The sequence below is a fragment of the Taeniopygia guttata genome, chromosome 4, assembly GCF_048771995.1.
Source record: "Taeniopygia guttata chromosome 4, bTaeGut7.mat, whole genome shotgun sequence".
Taxonomy (NCBI): domain Eukaryota; kingdom Metazoa; phylum Chordata; class Aves; order Passeriformes; family Estrildidae; genus Taeniopygia; species Taeniopygia guttata.
The window spans coordinates 9,326,279-9,347,089 of record NC_133028.1 but is presented as its reverse complement, the minus strand read 5'-3'; the positions used below and the strand labels follow the sequence as shown (position 1 = coordinate 9,347,089).

At 39.3% G+C, this 20,811-nt stretch overlaps 1 protein-coding gene across 4 annotated transcripts in view; it reads right to left on the bottom strand.

The window, feature by feature from the left end:
- HTT (huntingtin) overlaps nucleotides 1-19,391 on the bottom strand; it is a 79,272-nt gene extending 59,881 nt beyond the window's left edge. For 3 of the 4 annotated variants that reach the window (XM_030270625.4, XM_072927959.1, XM_030270628.4), the window contains exons 1-11: nucleotides 19,017-19,391; nucleotides 13,595-13,678; nucleotides 13,025-13,145; nucleotides 9,467-9,526; nucleotides 7,473-7,552; nucleotides 6,923-7,061; nucleotides 6,548-6,689; nucleotides 4,949-5,127; nucleotides 4,385-4,589; nucleotides 3,437-3,484; nucleotides 244-324 (exon numbers count right to left, since the gene is read on the bottom strand). In XM_030270625.4, coding sequence (XP_030126485.4) covers nucleotides 244-324; nucleotides 3,437-3,484; nucleotides 4,385-4,589; nucleotides 4,949-5,127; nucleotides 6,548-6,689; nucleotides 6,923-7,061; nucleotides 7,473-7,552; nucleotides 9,467-9,526; nucleotides 13,025-13,145; nucleotides 13,595-13,678; nucleotides 19,017-19,117 — 1,240 coding nt within the window. In that variant the 5' untranslated portion in view covers nucleotides 19,118-19,391. The remainder of the gene's footprint in view (nucleotides 1-243; nucleotides 325-3,436; nucleotides 3,485-4,384; nucleotides 4,590-4,948; nucleotides 5,128-6,547; nucleotides 6,690-6,922; nucleotides 7,062-7,472; nucleotides 7,553-9,466; nucleotides 9,527-13,024; nucleotides 13,146-13,594; nucleotides 13,679-19,016) is intronic. The other variant, XM_030270626.4, reaches the window with a different exon arrangement.
- Nucleotides 19,392-20,811: the final 1,420 nt, after the last annotated feature.

Here is a 20,811-nt window from a genome sequence, read left to right as displayed (position 1 = left end):
AGTTAAACTATAGGCAGGAAAATAGGCATCTTATAAAGATGCCACCCCATCTCTTTAAAAAAGGAATGCAGTCAACTTCATTAAGCTTTACAGTCAGCAGTATTTATGGTTTCAGTTTTGTTTACCATGCCTTTTGAATGTCCATACACTTCTTCACCACCATAACACATCACTTGCACGTTTTGCAGAGAGCAGTATCAGAATGTATTTGCTGGCTGCACTGCTAAAGAGAAAAGCATGTACCTGCAAATGATGCAGCACTGACATCAGATCGGGTTTCAGAATCATCATCCAAGCCTTCTTCTTCACCAAGAAGTACTTTACCTGAGAAGTGATATAAGAAAAACCTTTAATTTTCAAAAATTATAGTCAGTTTGAAATGTTGAAAAGTTGAAGTCAGATGTGAAACCTATTTTTTAAAAAGTTTATCCAAATAATTTTTCATAGCTCTGATAGATAACAGACAAAAGGAAGAAGGGAATGAATAAAGTGTACATCCAGTCCCTCACTAATTCATCAAGAAAAAAACAGGCAGCAGTGACAGGGAAACAGAGTTAAGTAATTTTATGTACCAGTGCAACCATTCAGGAAACTACCTACAACCTTATTACTTTTAGTTTATTTTTGTGGACTACATTTAGGATCCCACTAATTTCATCAAGTATGTGCTGTTTTTAAGGACTTGATACCTAGCATCTTGATGTCTGCCCTCAACTCCGAAGGGCATTAATGCACCACAAGTAATAGAATAAACAACTTCCTCCTCCTTAAGGATACAAGAATTATGAAAGGCTGCTCAGAACTCCAAATATAACAGTACATAAGAAGCCCAGAGGGAAGAGCAGTGCAGACTTAGAAGCACAAGACAACACAGATGGACAAGGTAATGAACCATGGACAACCATGGAGAGCTAAGGATTACTAAGGCAAAAAGTCTTCAGAGATGCTTTTGCCATAAGAAACTTGAGAACCACTTCTAACATAACCCAACCACCACAGAGTCCTCTTACTCACAGAGGATTATCTACTTAAATTACAGGCAGTGGAAAGAGAAAGATACCTGCAGATGCACGTTGCCTGGAAGGCAACCAAGGACACAACTGCACTGAAAAGTCTGTCCACGGGACAGCATGTGGAGTGCAGAGGGAGCTGCTAAGCTCATCCTTCTACCCATTGCAAGTCCCTTGCTGAGACAGAGGGATTCACAGGAAATGCTGTGAGAAGGACCATTCTGCTTAAACTACCAAGCTGCACTGGTAGTTTAAGATTTATAATGCAAGAAACTAGTTTGGAAAATTCTGGGCGAATACCTTTGTACCTTATTGAAGTTAACTGGGGGTAAAAAAAAATTAATACACTTTTGTATTAATTTCTTTTTCTCTACTGCTTTCATACATAGCAGTACCACAGTAGTATTACCTTCCTCTGAAAAGCATGATTTATGATACTCTAACCTGTAAGTAAGGCAGAAAAGCAAACATGGCATTTCCATACTCCTATGTAAAATGTAAGTAATTGAGAACTACACACTCCTATGAATGAATGAGCAAAACCCTGCTACGAGTTCCCAACAAAAAGCACAAAATATAATATATTCTTCTCTATTATTTTTCTCATTTACATCCATTGAGCTGAAACAAACCATGATGTTCTGCTTTCCATGGCTGGCCACCTCTAAAAGTAAGTGAAAGAATGAGAACACTGAGAAACAGTCATTAGGCACATTAGGTTTTGTATGCTTAAATGTATCAGATGAGTATATAACACATACAGCAGGATACTGTCCCTCTATTTGATAAGAAAAAAATCCAGTTAAGTTGCTTTCAAAACATAGGCTTTGATTTCAAAAGGAATTTTCAGCAAATTTTTTGCAAATAATCTTCTGAAGTTGAAACATAAACGAACTAATGCAGGCCAGCTGCTCAGAACTGAAGCTGATCTGATGCAGCAAGATTACAAAGACGTGAAACAGAGATTTCTGTAGATCAGACTCGCTTTACACCCCTACACACAAAGGAGCATTACAGCTTGAGAAGTCCCATCCATTGCCCACTGCTCTGTATGGCTGCAAAAATGACTTCAAGGAGGAAGTGGGACTAGGCTTGGATTTTCCCTTTCTACAACAGGAAATGAACAATTCACAATTTAAAAACGAACCTGTACAAAGCACAAAATTGTGAAGGCATTTCTTCAAATTGTTTATGCCATTGTTCATACCATAATCTTGACAAAGGATGAAAGCTGATGACTCATATGTGTTTTCTCACCAAGTGAAAGATTAGTATTTTAACAAGTACTTTAATTGAATTTACACTATTATTAATACTTCAAAGTTACACTGAAGACTATCAACAAGACAAAGAATCTAAATGATAATTTACCATTTTTTATTTACATGTGATATGCATTGTTATTCTGATTTTTTGCATTCTGTCTCACCTTTGGATGCTGCAGCAATATCTACTTTCAGACATCCATTCTTTCAATATGTCCTTTCTAAACTAGAAAAGATACCTGCATCTGTAAACACTATTTCATTCAGCTTTAACCACTACTTTACCTTTTGGCATACTCTTAAAGCGTACAGATAAAGTTATTTAAGCATTATGAGATTACTTGCACATGAAAATTGAAGAACATATCTGGAGAAAGTATAAGCTGTAATGGTGCTTCAAGTTTATATAATCTCATTTAGTTTTAAACTACTTTTCCTTGAAGTTTTTCTCTTCAGCATTGCACAGCAAAGTGTTACACAGCTGTACCTAGACTGATTCTGTCATAGGGATATGACTGGTTTAAATCTAAGTGTAAACATACAACTAAATATTAAGTACTTTCATGCACAAACAGGGAAAAGAATACTTCAGAACAAACGGTATGCTTTAAAATCCTGCTAAATGAACTACCTATTGAAGAAAGAAAATCTACACAGGCAAAACAAAAATGTATAGAATTAATCATCAAGAACAGAAAAAGAAATAAAAAGCATCATATTGAAGCATGCAAACATACACATGCATTAGTGAATTACAGAGAAAAAAAAGAGGCCTAATAAAACAGGAAAGTTAATTATTTTGCAAGTTATATTAATGGTTTAACTATTACCATGAAAAAGAAGAATGCCCTGTTCAGAGAGATAATTTTTCCATTTGCTCTTAAGAAGTTAAAACTGCATCAGAATCATCAACATAACTTTGCCAGTGAACTACAGTAAAATTATATTGTTTTAAATTATTTTAGAATATCTTGATTGCAATATCAGAAATTGCATCAGAATTTTTTCACTATTTATAATGATTAAGCTTAGCTGATAACACAGGCAATTGTGAATGAAGACCCAAGTTCAGCAAGACAATGAAGTGGGGAGGGGGAAAAAAACAACCCCAAAAAAATCGGGAAGGAATGCAATTAAAGATTTGTTTTCAAAAATAATCACCTTTATGCTTTCTTGCAAGAACAGGGCTGCATGAAGACCCCCCTCCAGCTGCAAATCACAGAAAGTAACACATCAGGGCAAAGACAGAGCTAATGAAATCATGAAGGAATTCTAATAGCCACAAGTGGGGAAAAAAAAAAAAAAAGACCAAGCAAACAAAATAAAACCAAAAACCCACAAAAACAAAAGAAAAACAAACCAAAGCCAGGAAGAAATAGCAAACTTGTTGTTTTTGAAGTCCCGGTTTTTTGATCATTCAACACCAAATTTCTTTTACTATTCTGTGCCACTTGTGTGTAGTTTGCTTTCAAAAACGTGTTCTAAACTTCCCTGTTATGATTGCTTCCAGCTAATAATTTATATTCCAGAAGCAGCAATATTAGCTGACCCATTATTTCAATACAGACTCCTTACAAAATCCAATCAGAGACTGATTCTTTTGAAACGGGTATGCAGAAGTTAAAGAGAATTTCAAGAACATGCATGCCACAGACAAGAAAGCTGATAGCTGATTTTAATAGTTAAGGATTAGCTTAAGTCATGCTTTAATTTCAGGCTGGTTTTGGTATTCAGCAAGGAGCTCTCAGTTAATACAAACTCTGATTAGATCTGCTTTTATGAATCACAGTTGTCAGATGACTGGTAAGAACGTTCATTTTGTGAGATAAAAAAAAAAGTCAGCATATTTAACTTGCTTTGTGTAACAAAAAAAAATCATCAACACAAACAGTAAAAAAAAAAAACCTCTAAAGCTTGCCATTAATCAATGAATGTATATCCACTTAAAAAAAGGAGGGAAAGAACTTCTACTGAGCCTGGGGAGAAAAAGAATGCCATGCATAGCTTCATACATTTCATTTAACCTTCATGCTTTTGCTAACACTGAGAACTAGAGCTGATGATGTATGCTCATTTCCTTTTACTCCAACTACCAAAAGCAGAGCTTACCTATAAGTTCCACTATGCTGCCACTGCGGCTCCTGCTGGCAGGTTCATCTTTGGATACACTGACCTGAGCAATGCCCCCGCAGGCAGTCAGGGCATGGAGCAGTTCAGGGGGGGGTGTTCTAAAGAGCTGCTGGAGCAATTCTAAAGCTCCAGTCACAACATTATGGTCCTGATGCTGGGTATAGTGCAGAGTCAGTTCATAAACCTGAAAGCCAGCAGAGTACAGGAGTAAATCTCTATGAAGACAGAACATATTATGTGTCTTACCCTATACAACATCAAATTTCAGCAATGAATTAAGATTAACTGATGCTCGGTATGTATAATCTTCACCACAACCTTCCAAGGGGAAAATGTCAACCAATTGTAGCCACTTAACTGCCTTTTTGGTATAAGTCTGGTCAATACTTAATAATTCCACTCCCTGGATCAACTATCATTTATCAAGATAAACAGGAATTTGAGAATTCAGAGTGTTCACTATCAGAATAATGCTGGATCACTATTTATTTATTTCCCTCCCAATTAGTACTCTTCAGGTAAGGCTTATTATTCATATTTTACCTGTATAAGTTGTTCTGGTGAAGGTGAAATCTCTGTTTCTTTCCTTGTTACACCAAAACTGCCTTTCAGGCTGGTATCTTTTACTTGTTGTTGCAATAAAGGTATGAGATACCTTAGCGTAAGTAAAACACCCAGAATTAAAAGAGTAGGACGATCATCTTCTACAGGAACCAACAAGCCTGAGGGAGAAACAAAGTGGCCAGATAATTTACTGACAGTGGTTAGTTTCAACACAAACAATGTTATTTCATGTAGTCCATAAAATAGCTTATTTAAATTAAAAAAAAAAAAAAAACCAACAAAACAGAGCAACTAAAACCCAGCAGCAATTTAAGAGTGCTTTCCAAATGTAGAAACATTTGAAAATATGTATTTTATACTACTGATAATCAATTAAGCAGCATGGGAGAATGATCAGAGGACCCTGCCTCACCTTCCCTGTTTCCTCATTTTGCTCCATAAAACCACAAAATTTTATGTTTTTAATAGCTGATGATTTCATCAAATGATCAAGACTCTCTTGCTCCTCTCACCTGCCTCCTCTCTCCACTTGACAGCTTACATGCAAGTGTAATTCCCTTGCTCACAGATGCACTACTATCCTAATGAAAGGTATTTGCACTTTGCCCTGTTTTGGGAACTTTTTTCCATAGATCTACCTGCTAATCACAATCAACCCCAAAGCATATTAAAAATTAGTATAAGTTATGGAAGAAAACACAACCTTCTACCCAGTGAGGAGGTAAAAAAAAATCAGAATCAATTCTTGGCATTCCCATTTGTGTTTAATGTTTCTACATCATTGCCAAGGACATTATCACACATCACTTTAGAGGGAGCAAAGTCACAATGTAGCATTTGAATTTTTCACACTTCTTGAAAGCAGCAAGGCTAACATAATTACACCTAATGTACCTGTTGGTCTCCCTTATCTCTCCTTTTGCAAGACAGTCTACACAGTAAAGAACCCCTTGTCAATGACAAATCCGAGGCAAGCTTCCACTGAAAGCCAGAGACCCCTCTCGCCGTGACTTGCAAAACAGCCTGCAGACCATTCAAACTTCCCACCAGAAGAAATAAGGAAGTAATACCTGATACAAAATTGTGCACTTTAAATAAAAAACTCCTAAAAATTTCTGCTTTAAGTTATAACATTCTATGTGGTGGTCCTTCTAAGAAAGGTCACAGGGTATGTGATCATGGCCTAGAGCACAGCAGGGTACCCTCCACCTCAGACCTGCTGCCCTAGCAACCAGCTGATGGACCATGCAAGTCTTCAGACTCCTGATGCTGCGCAAGCTGACCCAGAATCCTTAGACCTCTTTTTCCAGCAACCTACTTGCTTCCTAAGCCTCAGTTACTTCTTTCCAATATTACTTACTAGCACTGCAGCATAGAGAGAGAGACAAACACCTTTAGAAGGATCTTTCTCTAACTTAACACCAGCTAGATAAATTATCAGCAGTGTAACTGGTAGCCAAAGTATCCTTCCTTTACCTGAAAACCTTTCAGATATGCAAAGTGATACATATTCTTACATGGAAAAACACGTAATGTTACTTATACATAAAGCAATTTTTTTTTTGCCCTGAATCTTACCTAAAAGCACATTCAATAACCAGGCATAAAAATACTGTGTTCTTCGTGAATGTTGACAGATGCTTACTGCTGATCCTGCTGCTGTTCGACGGATAGTGGGGGAACTGGATTTAAGATTAGCTATGAAAGCCTTCAACAAAACCTAAAAACAGAGACACCTTACTTAACTTTTTATCAGAAATAAACTAAGAAGCCAGTAAATGTATTTTTCATTTATTCAAAGCATTATTTCGTGCACATCAAGCAAAGCCAACTACTGCATTATTTCAGACATGCAGCTGTAACACTGCTTTCTGTACCATCTGACTGGTAATGCTGGTAACTCACCATGCTTTGGGATATAACAGGGAGCACTAATAGGATAAAGAAGGGTACCTTAATCTCATTGTCATTTGCAAAATTGCCGAAGGCTGCCATGATTTTGGGTATTGCTGCAGCCAGCGTCTCTTGTACCGATTCTTCAGGTCTCTTACTTATCCGTGTTAGGCAGGGCAAAAGGTTCACCAAATACGGCCTAAGTACGGCACAGGAGGAAAACTGATTTGAGATCAGAACAACTGTACCCTTCAAAGTACTTTCATACTCTAGTTCTGTGGTATTACTAAATCATACAAAACTAATGTACCTGTTAGCTACACAGAACATAGGGAAAAAAAGGAAGAATCTTCAGAATGCAAGAGAAGAACACACTTTAAAAATCCAAGTCATTATCTTTACAAGTTTTTCCCCCCTACAGTAATGTATAGCATAGAACTAAAACTCCATTTAAAAAACACACAGATTCAATAAATTCAGAGAGAATAATGTGATAGCAATTCCTCCAACCTCCTAATTACATACTTAGAACTTCCAAACAGCAACATTCTTTTAACATCTGTATCTCTTTAAAAGTTCTTTGTAAAGTTCATTATTAGACTGTGTTTACCTGCACTTTTGAGGCCGAACTAGATGAGCAAGCTCAGCAAATCTCCAGAGTGCAGCACGCAGACTTCTTGAAGCACCATTCTAGACAGAGTATATAACTATCATATTTCATCATGCAAAACCATTCCCTACAAAAAACTGCCTTTAACATACAATAGTGTATATTTTACTTAAACAGATAAAACTACAAGATGTCTGGAAAACGTAAGTTTCCTTTAGCCAAAAAGAAGCCAAGTCAGTTCAATGACTACCTTTATTTTTATAGATGGCATTTCTGAGTAATCTAAAACTAATAACAAGGAACACCACAAAAGAAAAGGAGGTGTCTGAGATCTCTGCTCTGCTGAAATCTGCTTAAAATACCACAGAGAAAGGCATCAGCCAAGAAAGAAACACTGATGATATGAGAGTCTGCAAATCACTGGAACACTTGCAGAGATATAAATAAAGCATGAAATTGACAGCAGTGAAGATATGCAAATAAACAATATTCATGTTCTGAGTGAACCAAAGGAAATATCAACACACTGATCTGTAGGATTGACAGCTGAAGTTTAGTTTCTATTTGCCTGGACTGACACCTTCCATTGTGCACCTGACTTGAACAAGAATGCCCTTACATTAGTGTCTAGGGATGTAGTACAATTCCCTAATGTTGGAAATACAGAAAACTGTGGAAGTCAATAGATGCCTAGGAGGGTGTCTACCTAATGTAGTTCAAACCCAACCAAAATGCTTCTCAAATTGAGTCCCCTGAAGACAACGCTGAGATGTTTAAAAACTGTCATTTCCTTATTACTTTCTTCAGCTGGTATATCAAAGGCTTGTAGCCTTGTTAGCATGACAAGTAAAAAATACTTGCATCTGATTTACAAAACATGCATTTCTCAGGTTCACAGCCAAACAACAGATTCTGGCATGGCTTCTGAAGTGATCCTGATGCACAAACAAAATTCAGTCTCCTGTTGCTCATGCTACCTCTCTCTCACTTGTCATGAATCCAAGAGCACCTTTCAAGAAGTATATGCCAACTGAATGACAAAATGTTTCCTCCTACACCTGGTTATAAATGTGCAGAAACTTCAGAGCAATTACTATGTTGGTTGTTTTCTGTTAATTAGGAAATGTTCACTTCCATACCCTCAAAAATATTGCATGACATTAAGGTACAGCAGTACAGTAAGATATCCATACATGGCCCTACATGTAACAGAGGAAAAGCTACGCACATTGGTTTGGTGACTTATCTTCTAGAGCTCTGTTATTCCCCCCAAAAATGGAAAAACCCAGCATCATTACTGTCTGACAAGTAACACCTCTATTTTCTCTCTATACAAGCCTGACCGCATGTTTATAGATGCAAGAGACACAATTTCAGTGATACTGTCCTAAAAATAGCATTTCTCTTCTGCAGTTACAAACTTCAAAAGGGCTATTACTAAATTTCTTCCTGTGGACATAATTGTATTGTACCTTTGATGGCTAGAGAGATGCTTCAGTATTTTTCCCTATTCTTCTGTAAGAAGTTGTAAGTACACATCATACATTTATAAAGTAGTTGTATCAGGTTACTTCAAGATTTAATTCTCCATGAGGTTGTGTCAATTAAGAATGCCACTGTCCTCCATCTACTTTTCATCATCCATGTGGTTTGAGTTATTCTTTCCAGCTTAGTCAGTGGAGCAAACATCATGAATTATTCCTTTGGGTGGGGAATCACAAGGGTTAACTAAGACTGCCATTCAAACCAACTGCTCACACATTTTCTGCCAGATAAACTTTAAGGAGTAGTTAAATCAAAACAATGGGAGACAGAAGTGAGGAATTCAGTAGAATATTAGTTTAAAACAGTCACAAATCCTTCTAAAAATGAAGATTTGACCTTGATCTTAAAAGACAAACTACTAATTTACACTAATGCTACATTCCAATATACTAGAACACATACTAAATACCACATTTCAGAAGAAGTAACATGAAAGAAAAATCACTCACCTTTTTAATCTCTTTATAGAGTTCTAACTGTAACCTGGGAAGATTGGAATCCATCAAAGCCTAAAATAAAATTCATTGAGAACATACTGTATCAGAGGGGAGGTGCTTTACAGGAAAAATGTTACACTTGCAGTAAAACAGCTTCAAACAGGCACAGAACTATCTAATGGTCCCTGTATTTGATGGATAACTAAGGAAGTGATAAATACTGAGAAGAGAGACCTTTATCCTTCAAACAAATGTGGACAAACTCCACAAACTCTAACAGTTATTTGCAGTAAATACTGACTGTTTTACTGACTCTACCTGCAAAAGGCCATATGGGATCAGCCTACAAGCAGAGTTGACCTCTGGTGCTTTCTGGCAATCACCAGAACGGGTACTCGTGAATAGACCATTAAAACACAAGAATAGCATTCACAACAGCAAAAAAGTATTCTCTGCTATACTCCCCCACTGTCAAGTAGGCTCCTACTATTTCTCAAACTGAAGCTGTATTTGTACCATTACTTTTAACAGCCCCTGAAAATCCTTTGTTTCATGAATCAGCCTATTTTCTGCATCCAGCTAGTACACACTCCACAAGGAGTGCTGCATACCAGAAGCGTCACGTCCCAGGATCCAATCAAGCATACAGCAACAGAGTTCAAACCTGCAGCCTGGCTAAAACCCAGTGTACGTGAAATGAAAGTAAGCACAGAGAAGTAGTAATTTTCTGTTCACCCCAACTTGCTCATTCTCTACCTTCAAAGTATTAGAGAATAACAAGATATGAAAATATGATCTCTTCATACAGAACAATTTGTATATATATGGTTACCCTTCCTTCTCCATTTTCCCTAGTGTGTATTACAATTTATGACTATTTCCATCAGCTCCTCCTCCTATGAGATGAGACCCTCATAGAATCTGGAAGTGCCAACATTGTGAATTCACACAGTGCTATATTGTGGAGTATTTAATTTTTTATTACTTGCCCAGTAATTTCTCCATTTCTAATTTTCAAACTGCCTTTCTGGCCAACCATTAAACTCACTTCTTCACAGGATTACTCATCATGACTACAAAATCTGATGGCACGCACTGAGCAAGAAGCCACAACTGCTTCAGCAAGGTCAGTATAGTGCCTGTGGTTCCTCCAGAGCATGATTCCCCCAGCCTAAAATTGTATGCTCCAAAACCCCAACTACACCTGTTACAATACAATTGCATTGCCTTCCCCAGAAAAACCTTACCTGGGTTGTATCTTTATATTAACATAAACACCCCAACTACAGACTGCAGGTGCCAGGACACAAGCACATAGGATTTACTTCACAAAACTTAGTTTTTATGAGAAGTTCATTGCACCTACATATATATGAGGATATCAAGCAATACCAAAAGGTACCAGCTATTATTTGGCTTTGAGGCTTTGTCTTTAAAACACACCCAGCTACAGGAACTCTTTTTTTAGTGTATAGCTATATTTTTAGTAGGCTAAAATCTATAATGTCATCATTGGAAAAAAAGCATAGTCAGCTCTAAACTGCTACAATAATAAATTCCAATTACTGAAGCCAATTGTACTGCAATCTGTGTGAACAGTACCACCAGTATCATTAGCACAGAGAATACTACAACATCATGCATCAGCTTTAGAGACAGGACAGCTTGACCTTATCCACAGAAACCTCCAAAGTCCCAACCTGGTATTTTTTCTTTTAAAGATATCACACAGTTATTTAAATTTTGAGCCATTTATGCCATCTTTGAGGTTCTGACAGGTAAATGTAGTGATACTTTGAAGATGACTTACAGAGTGTTTATCTGAAGTTAGATGCTCAGCCTTGTCTGCACAGACTTCATTTTCTAGTTACAGTAATGAGCATCAACTCCAGACAGACACACAGTTACACAAATAATGCTTACATCTATAGTTTTTATTTCAAGAGAAGCTACAAAGCATCCAACTAGCAAAAGAATTAGCCACTATAAATGCCTGAGATACTAAAAAAAGGCTGAACTTTAACTAAAATGCAAGCTTAGGGGCCCAACACTTCTGCTCTATGTACCACAAGCATCACTGGAATTTGCACAAGCAAAAATAAAATTGGACATCTTCTTGTTTCTGCATTTATCCACAAGAGTCTGCCCGAGTTGCTAAATTGCTTCCGCACAACATAAAGCACAGAAACAAAATACAAAGTACACCCAGCTTCCATAACAGTCTGATACATCCATGTGTGTGGAATATCACAACTGTTACCACCTCAGAGCTGAGACCAACTGGCAAGCTTAATGACTGACAGAAGATGCCATCATTTAAAACTACTTTAATTATGAAAACAAAACAAACTACCCTACAAACATTTGGAAAAAAATGTAGGTTTTTCAAGTTACCCTGAAACATGCCAGAGAGCAGCAATATTAAACAGATTAGAGAATTTATGAGGTAAATTTTATACGAAGCCTACATGAGTGTTTTGTGGAAAGTAGGAAATAAGCTTATATTCTTTAGGACTGTTTCAGAGCAGCTTTTAAAGAAAGTTGAGTTAAATAATAATGTATGCATCTCATAGAGTGCTCTCCTTCCAACACAAAAATATTCAAATCAAAGTGAAAAGAGCAAAGTGCTATTGGGCAAAACAAAAAAGCAAGGAACTCGCACTTCCTCATTCCTTACCATTATGGAACACACTACACAATCTCTAAGATTTCTCCATACAACTTTTAGCCACAAGCTCAATCTCCAAAACTTCATTCAGATATGAATGTTTAGTTTTTTTGGTTCTACACACCTCTTCATGTGAAAGAAAATTATTATTTGCATATTTCTAAAGCACTTAAACTTTGCATCAACTAGATTATTTATGCAGGTACATAACAGTGTCTTAAAGTTCAACTATTTCAGAAAAAAAATGAACACAAAAAAGGGAAGTGAACACAAGCCTCTTCTGGAAGCAGCAGCTTCTACAAATTACTCATAAGGTTAATTTTAAGATATTTTGAATCAAGATTTACACCTTGCGTGACCTCCTGTGAATGCCCATCTGCTGTTCTCCAACAAGCTCTTCATTCTGGATCACAGCAGGGGAACAAACAATCTCCAGAATACCATATTTATTCTAATTACTGCCTGAAATCTCCTCCTCCAAGTCTCAGCAAACCACACTAACTTTCAATCAGTTTTTAAATCATATTTTTACCTTTCCTTATGCTAAGTGTCTTTATGTTTACAGAACAATAATAAGAGTATTCCTCCCACACAAAATGATTTCAGAAAAGCCCACATTCCTGTTTTGGCTAACTTGCAGAGAACAAAGTTAATGAACAATTGAAGACAGGAATAGATCAGAACAATGAATTACATAAGACAAGTTAAATTTGTTGATCTGGGCATAAAACACCCTCCTAAGAGAGAAAGAGCACATAGAGAATTTAGTACAGAAGCTTACTTAGCCTCTTACATTATGAGATACTATCAACAGTAAGAAAGGCAACTAAAAGAACATCAGTGGGAATTCAGACAGGACACTGTATCAAGAAGACAAAAAATGTGATAGCAAAAACTCTTACTTTAATAACTTTATTAAGGCATTCATCTGCAACCATCCGGACATCAGATTCTGCATCCTCACTGCAGAGGAGAAAGAGTTCCATAGCAATGCCCAGCAGTTTCTGAAATTCTGGGGAATTCCTAAATAAATAACCATTAGAAAATTACAATGTGCACCATGAAAATGAACATCAATGATGTTTTTGAAAGGGTTTTATAATCCATCTACATATATACTATACACACATATGCAAGAGGAGAAGACATTCAGTGCACTAAAGCACTTAATTAGGAGTTGGGAGATCACTTCCCAACTCTTTCCTACATAACCTGGTAAGGTATTTGACCTCTGTGCCTAAGTTTTCTCTGTCTGCAGTAGAAGAAAAGTACCCACTCCACCAACAGGTGAACAAAAATCCTTCTTAGATTTTGAGTTGGTAAAAAAAAAAAAAACCATACAATTTCAGTTTCAAATACAAGCTCAGCAATTATAAGGAATCCTCCCAACAACTAACACTCAGAAGTTGTTATTCATCCCAATGAATTAAAGACATTAATAAATAATCAATAAATTGAAGACATTGCCTTACCTTAGTGACTGAGCAACTATGTTTTCACATATTGTTAGACAATGATTCACTCGATCTTTCTTGGTAGCGGAAAGTTCTTTCTTTCTAAAGGAAGAAAACAATGATAACGAGTGTGAGACAAGAGCTCAAAAGCGACCATTAAAACACGTGCTGAAGTAAGTGTCTAATCATTACTCAAGAAAAAGATGCATTTGCATTTTCTGGTCACTCCATAAACAGCTGTACACTACTACCTGCAGACCCAGGACTTCATCTGCAGCTGCTGCTAGAGCACATGGGCACACAAGCAAAGGAGAAATATAAATTTAGAAAAATAATGAAGAATTAACCATTTAACAGGGAATATCACATTAATTCCATAACTTCCACTGAGAAAATGCTTAGGAATACAAACTGAAGAATGAAGAAGAGTAAAGGGAAGGGACAGAAAAAATGAGGCAGTCCTAGAACAAAGCAAAAATAAAAGAAAGTGATAGAAAGAAAAAGGTTTGAGAAAATAAGCCACAAGAACAAAAAATAGCTCTTTTTAAAAGACCCTCCTCCTACACAGCATCACCTTAGAATTTTTTTGTCTGCCAATGTCTTGAAACTTCAAGCTGTATTAAATGGACAATTTGCATTTGAACTGCAAAGGATGACAAAGCAATGCCATCATACACTACATTTCCTCCGCAGGTAATCACAAAAACAGCAAAGCCCAAGGCACAGTCTGCCCATTGAGAATAACATCCCCATAGTAACACTTGGTATAGCCCAGGAAAGGCCAAGCTGAGTGTACAATAAAGAGAACAAAATGCACAGAAACAAAGAATGTTTATTTACAAACAATAGAGAGCAAATATGAAAAGCTTCTCCTTTGCAAAATGAGTTTAACATTCACTTCAACATGATACAAGCTCTTGGAATAGCAGCTCTTCCCTGTTCCACCCCCAGTGAAGGAACTGAAAAAAGAGAGCGAGACAGAGTCCCAGCTCTGGCTGTGAAATTGTATTTAAGTCTGCAGTCTCTCCTACTCCTAACTTTACTGATGCAGAATCACTTCTAGGAAAGCAGATGTTACTTTTAAATAATTAACCAGTAGCAATACTGGAGCAAAACCACCCACCCAAAGGTATCTCTCCTGAGTGTTTCACAATAAAGAATTACCAGTTTCTTCACTCGCATTCACAGCGAATCTTCCCTTTTGTTTTCCAAGTGAAAACGGATCATTTCTAGTATTTAATTCTCTCAGTAAAACATAGCAAAAATCATGAAACAGCAAAACTGTGTTTCTGAAGTAGAAGTTGGAAAACAATGTGAACAGCCTTGAGTTACATTAACAGCAGTAATACAACATCAAGGGCCAACAGCAAGTAGCCAATAAGCACAATAAATTCCGCTAACTCAAAGTACAGTGTTCAACAAGTATTTTTAAAGAACTACACTGCATTATTTAGGAACTTCAGTTCAAATAATAGTAGAGGTTTTGGAAAAAAGTCCTTAGTATCCCAGTCATCCCAGTATCCCTGTCCCTTTTCTTCCCTCAGGCTGGAAATGAGGGGTTCAAAAGTCTGTGTTCCAAAGATTTCAATTTTTCTCACAAAGAAAATCTCATCTCACCCCAGAAATACTTTCTACTTTTGTAAAGAGAAGTGGAAGTTTAAGGAATAGCTCTGAACACAGTATTTTTTTTGTATTTTACTTTGGCAGCATTTTATTTAGGCAAGCTAAACAGCCAAGAGGAAGTCTTCTTGGACTTAAGACACTGGTAGAATATGAGCGGACAATCTGAATTTGTTCAAGATACACAATGTCTTTCTCTCCATCTTGAAAAAATGTTAGAGTCTTTGGCAGCATTTCAGATCATCTCTAACAAAAAATCAAATCCTGTCCAAGATGTCCAACTGATTTTGCAAAGTCAGCACCACCAATGTGAGCAGGTACCTCAGAAAACGATTAAATAATTTCAATTCTCATGCTAATTTTACCCAACAGTCCCAAACTCTTATGAGTACCATTTTCAGTACATATTCAACCCAAAAATAGAACAGGCACATCTGAACTTGCCCATAAGCTCCAGATACAAGACATACTGAAAATACTGCTGACAAAGATTATTTCCCAAATAAAGTTCTCTATTATCTACATATAACACAGCCCTGAGCAAGGCAGGTAGTGGTGTTCAATACTGCTCAGACTGGCAGAGATCAATCTCTTGGGCAAATTTCTGTAAACAGAGAGCACCACTAACACATAATCTATATCTTGCTGAAATAAGTAATTCAAAATTTAAAAAGACTTGGCTAGAGAAAATATAGCTTCCAAAAAACAATTTAAAGAAGTGAAAGATGGAAGGAAAATTCTTAATGTATATTATGTACATGCACATATTTGCTGTGCCTACAGATGTAGAAGGGTAACAGAACAGTATCTAGAGAGAAAATTTAGTTCAAAAAAACAAAGATCTATTCAGAAGTATTATGAAGTCCACAGGCAAACTGCTGATGAGCATACCCAGGGGGGCAATAACAGCATCACACATTTGATGAATCAATCAGACACATCTGATGAGTAACAGAAGGCAGGAGATACAGAAGCAGCAGTTACCAACAGGAAAGCTTAGAGGAGTTTATTCTTCTATGTACTTCTACAGACCAGGAAGATCAACAAACAATGTACAAAAACCAGCAAGCCCAGATAATTTTGCCCTCTGAGTCCAGATGAGCTGACTACATGGAGATGCAGCTCACTGATGCTCATTCTATTAGATCTTGAAATTAAGAATATGTGAAGAGTACAGATGTTCTAAACCAAATGGCTTGACATTGATCTTGACAAAAATAACAGAAACTAAAAACTATTATTTTAATAACAAACAGAAATATGAGTGGATCAGATCACGAAATAAACTCAGTCCAAACACAAGGGACACCCAGAAACAAGGTGCAGTAATGCAGGCAATGATGGATTGTCAAATTAACCAGAACTGATGTACTACATACCCTAGACATGGTAAAAAAAACATCAAGGAACCACTTCTGACAAGCAGGGCCATAGGTAATACCCATGCAGTTTGTGTGATCCTCAGTAAAACAAAACATTAATGCTAGGCCTCCATATAGCACTGACCAAACCAATCTACAGCTTCAGTCAAACATAAAAAACACAGAAAAATTGAAAAGTATAGAAAAAAACCATATTGCCTGGGCTTTTACAGTACCTTTTCTGTAAAGGTAATGGTTGGAATCAAATGTAAAAAACTTGAAAACAATTACAGTAACTGACTACTACAATAAATTGACAAGAGAAAATGTAAGAAATCCATTTTTGTATTCACAAATCAAACTCTAAACTTCTACATCATACTAGTAACTAACATCTGACTGCAAGGTATAACACATGATTATTGCTGATTAGCATCTCTTGAAACAGAAAAAGGTCTTATCTTCTCGGTAAAAGCTTGGATTTAATAAATATTTTAATAAAAAAAGACAGGATATCAGTATTATCAAAAGTTCTGGAGTCATTGTCTTACAATAAAGTGAAGAAAGATATAGATACCTGCTGGGTAAACAATTAATTGTTCTCTACCCCAATCTCTCTGATCTTCAAACATTTCATAACAAGAGACAGTCCTCAGCAGGATGATAGGAACTTACTACACAGAACTGCAAGAGGTGTATGTGTTATTTACACAGAACTACAACAAAGATGAACACTTCTCCCCAAACACAAATTTCCTTTCCAGTCTACTACAAACAAGAAAAAACAAATGCAGATAGTATTGTAAATTACATTCAATATGTCACCTGCTATTTCACTAAAAGTCTGGGAAGCTTTAGCAAAGGCTGCCACAATAGCTTTTCATTGGCTTTTATGAGGCTCAGTGCTGTCACTGAATTTGTCCAGTTCCTGGGGGCATACAATCCCATCAGCTTTTTAAAACAGCCTATTTTTAAACACAAAGCAAAGTCAGCGAGGACAACTCCAACACTAATTTTTTAATGTTTACAGTAGAACATGCCTAAATTTAGACCATCAAACCAAGCACAATATCACAAGCATCACAAATAATTCTAAGGATTTTCTCCTGCAATACCATGACCTCTCTCACCAGTAACAAGACAGAAATTTGAACAGCACATAGGAAAGACTGGAAATAGATGTTCATCCATGTCACACAAAGTACTAGCAAAAAGAAATGCACACAGCAGAGCAATTAGTCCCTGCAGACCAAAAAGGCACCTAAGAACAACTAGCTCATGAAGATGAGTTTTCTCACCTATTAAGCATCAGAAGTGTGGAAATACATTGCGATTGTTTGAGACAACACTCTCCAGAGAGAAACAACACCAACCGCGATAATTTAGTTGGCAACTGTATCAGAAAGCGCAGTGGGAGCGGGTGGCCAAGAGCCCCAGAGTCACTGCTCCACTTCCTCTGCCAGCACCACAAACTGCCAAGTTACAAGTTACCTGCTCCTCAATCCTTCTGCTTCCCCCTTCTCCTCAACAGCAGGAGGAAAAGTATCTGTGACTCACGTCTTTATCCCTAAAAACCTTGCTGCCCCACACCGGCTCAGCAAGGGCTGGTGTTAGAGGGTGCAAACACAAGGGGCAGCACCGCGGTACTGAACAGCTCCTTGCCCTGGGGCACCCAGCAATGCCCCCCATGGAAACTTGGATACCTCATGGATCTAACACCTTTATCCCTTACACTTAAGAATCAGGAACGTTTAAACCAACTTCTCTTAGGTCCCTATGCAGCACATCGCAGCACAAGACTAAATGAACTTTGTTACAGACATCCACAACAACTCCTTCTGAAAGCATCAGAGCTCAGACTAAAACTCTATTAAAATTTGCAGTTTACAAACATCAAAACATTTCTTAACTTCAACATGAACTTTACTTAAAGATATGAAAAGTGAATAACAGAGTGGAAGAAATTTCTCTTGCTCAGCCTTGAACCCTCATTTCAGGAAAGCTGTACAATCAGCTGCAGAGAGTTCAGAAAAAGGACACGCATGCAGAAAGCGTCAAGCACAGAAAAACAAAGACTCACAAAAAGCGCTTCAGCAGTTATCAGAAGAGAAAATGCTGAAAGTATGCTTCATTCAAGTTATGCTAAAGGGCTTTTGTCTTTTTTGCAGCAGTGTACTAGGTGAAAAAAAGGTTTTCCTTCCTAGAACCAGCCTGTGAAACCCGCACAGCGTTGCTGTACCTCCCGCTCATTTCCCGCACTGGTGACTTTTCAAACGCACTTGCCCCAAAAGTTACTCCGCGTTTGACCTGGGGCAGAGAGCCGCCAGCAGCAGCAGCGCGGCCCGGCCGCGGGAGCCGCCGGCTGCAGGGGACAGGACAGGGCAGGGCCGGGCCGGGCCGGGCGGGCGGGACGCGGACACGCGTGTCGGGAGCCGCGGGTCCCGGCGCGGGGCACTCACGGTCTCTGCAGCGGCTCCTCGGGGAGGGCGGCGGGGCCCTGCTGCTGCTGGAAGGAGCGCAGCGACTCGAAGGCCTTCGTCAGCTTCTCCATGGTGGCCATGTCCGCTCCGCCCGCGCCGGCGGCACCGGCCCGCGCTCCGACCCGCCCTGTCGCGGGCGCCTGGCGGGTCCGAGTGCTGTCCCGCTAGCGCTGCCCCGGGCTCGCTCCCGGCGCTCTGCCGGCGCTCTGGCGGGCCCGGGCCCGTCACAGCCGCGATGAATGGGGCGGGCGCCGCTCGGGGCCGCGGCCGCCTCCCGTCCGCCCCGCCGCCATCTTGGATCCGTCCCGCCGGCCCCCGCGCGCGGGCCCCGCCCCCGGGGCCGCCCCGCCCCTCCCGGAGCCGCGGCCCGGGGCTCGCCCGCGCGTGCGCACACGGCAACCCCGGCCCGGCGTCACGCGCCCCATGACGTAGGAGCACACGGGGACACGCGGGCCGCGGCGGGGCGGGGCAGCGGCCAGAGCGACAGGAGCTCTGGCCAATCAGAGGGGAGCTCCGCCCCTCGCCGCGTGCCGGAGCGGCCGTGCGCCGCGTTTGCGGCGCCCCCTGTCGGCAGCGGCGGTGGCGCCCGGCAGGCGGCGGGGCCGCGCTCGGCTCCGGGCAGGGCCGGGCGGCTCCGGGCGGGACCGGGGGTGCTGCGGGCGGGGAGCGGCCCCGGGAGCGGCCCCGGGAGCCTCTGCAGCCCCTGGCACTGCCCCGCGGGGAGCCGCGTTCCCAAGGCACCGCAAGGCGAGAGCAGGCGCTGTGCGGCCGCACGTCGCGGGTGCAGAGCAGGTAACTGCGCCAGCCCCCGCAGCACAAGGGACGGCCAAAGGCGCTGCCGGCACTCCGGTTTTATTTTAGGCTGCAGAGACTCTTACAGGAACAGGACACTTAAACCTTGGCAGCGTACGTGCTGGCCTTTCAGCGCTGCTCTCCTGAGTGTGGATCTGCTTTATCAGAGCATACTTCTTGTGCGCACATACTAAACATACAAGAGCAACAGTATTGAATATTGAAGTCATTGATGCCATTAGTAAACAGAAAAAAATCAACAGTTCTGTGAAGTTTCCAACTGCAACCACTGATTTTAATATGTCTACTTGTTAATACAGACATTAAATGACAGCTGATGAGAACTGGCAATTCAACTTATCTCACACACACACTGGTTCCAGCAATAAAAATGAAGAACAGCTCTTAGAAATTCTAAGAAAATAAATTTCCAGTAACTCGACTTGGTTATTGTTAGCAGACATGAAGAAATGAAGCAAAGCTCATGTCTCTGAATATTCAGGCCAAAAGAAGTCATAGATAACATTCTTGCCAAATATTCACTAGAACAGTGCTCTCTCTGCCAGTTAATTGTATTAGCATGTTAATAAAAGACAAACTATTTGAAACAGTCCTCTGAAAGGAAACCTATTCTTAGCACTGAAAGTATTTCAACTTAAAACCTTATTTCATTACAGAAGTGCTACAAAATGTGAGCTTTTAAGGTAAGACCAGAACTGATAATTTTATGATAAAGCTTGCAGAAATGTTTCTCTGGGACATGTGGATAGTCATGAATTTTTTATTTAGCAAATGATACATGATAAGAGATGACAGCAGAGTTGGAATGCTGCACACTCTGTGCATGTGCCACTCCACACTTTGAAATAAATAAGCACAGTAAAAAGAGCATAAGGTCTTATCAAAGATTAAACAAGCCACCAACCAAGGCAGCCCTCGCAAGGCTGTTTTGAAGCTTTCCATCCGAGTGTGCCAGTCCCTG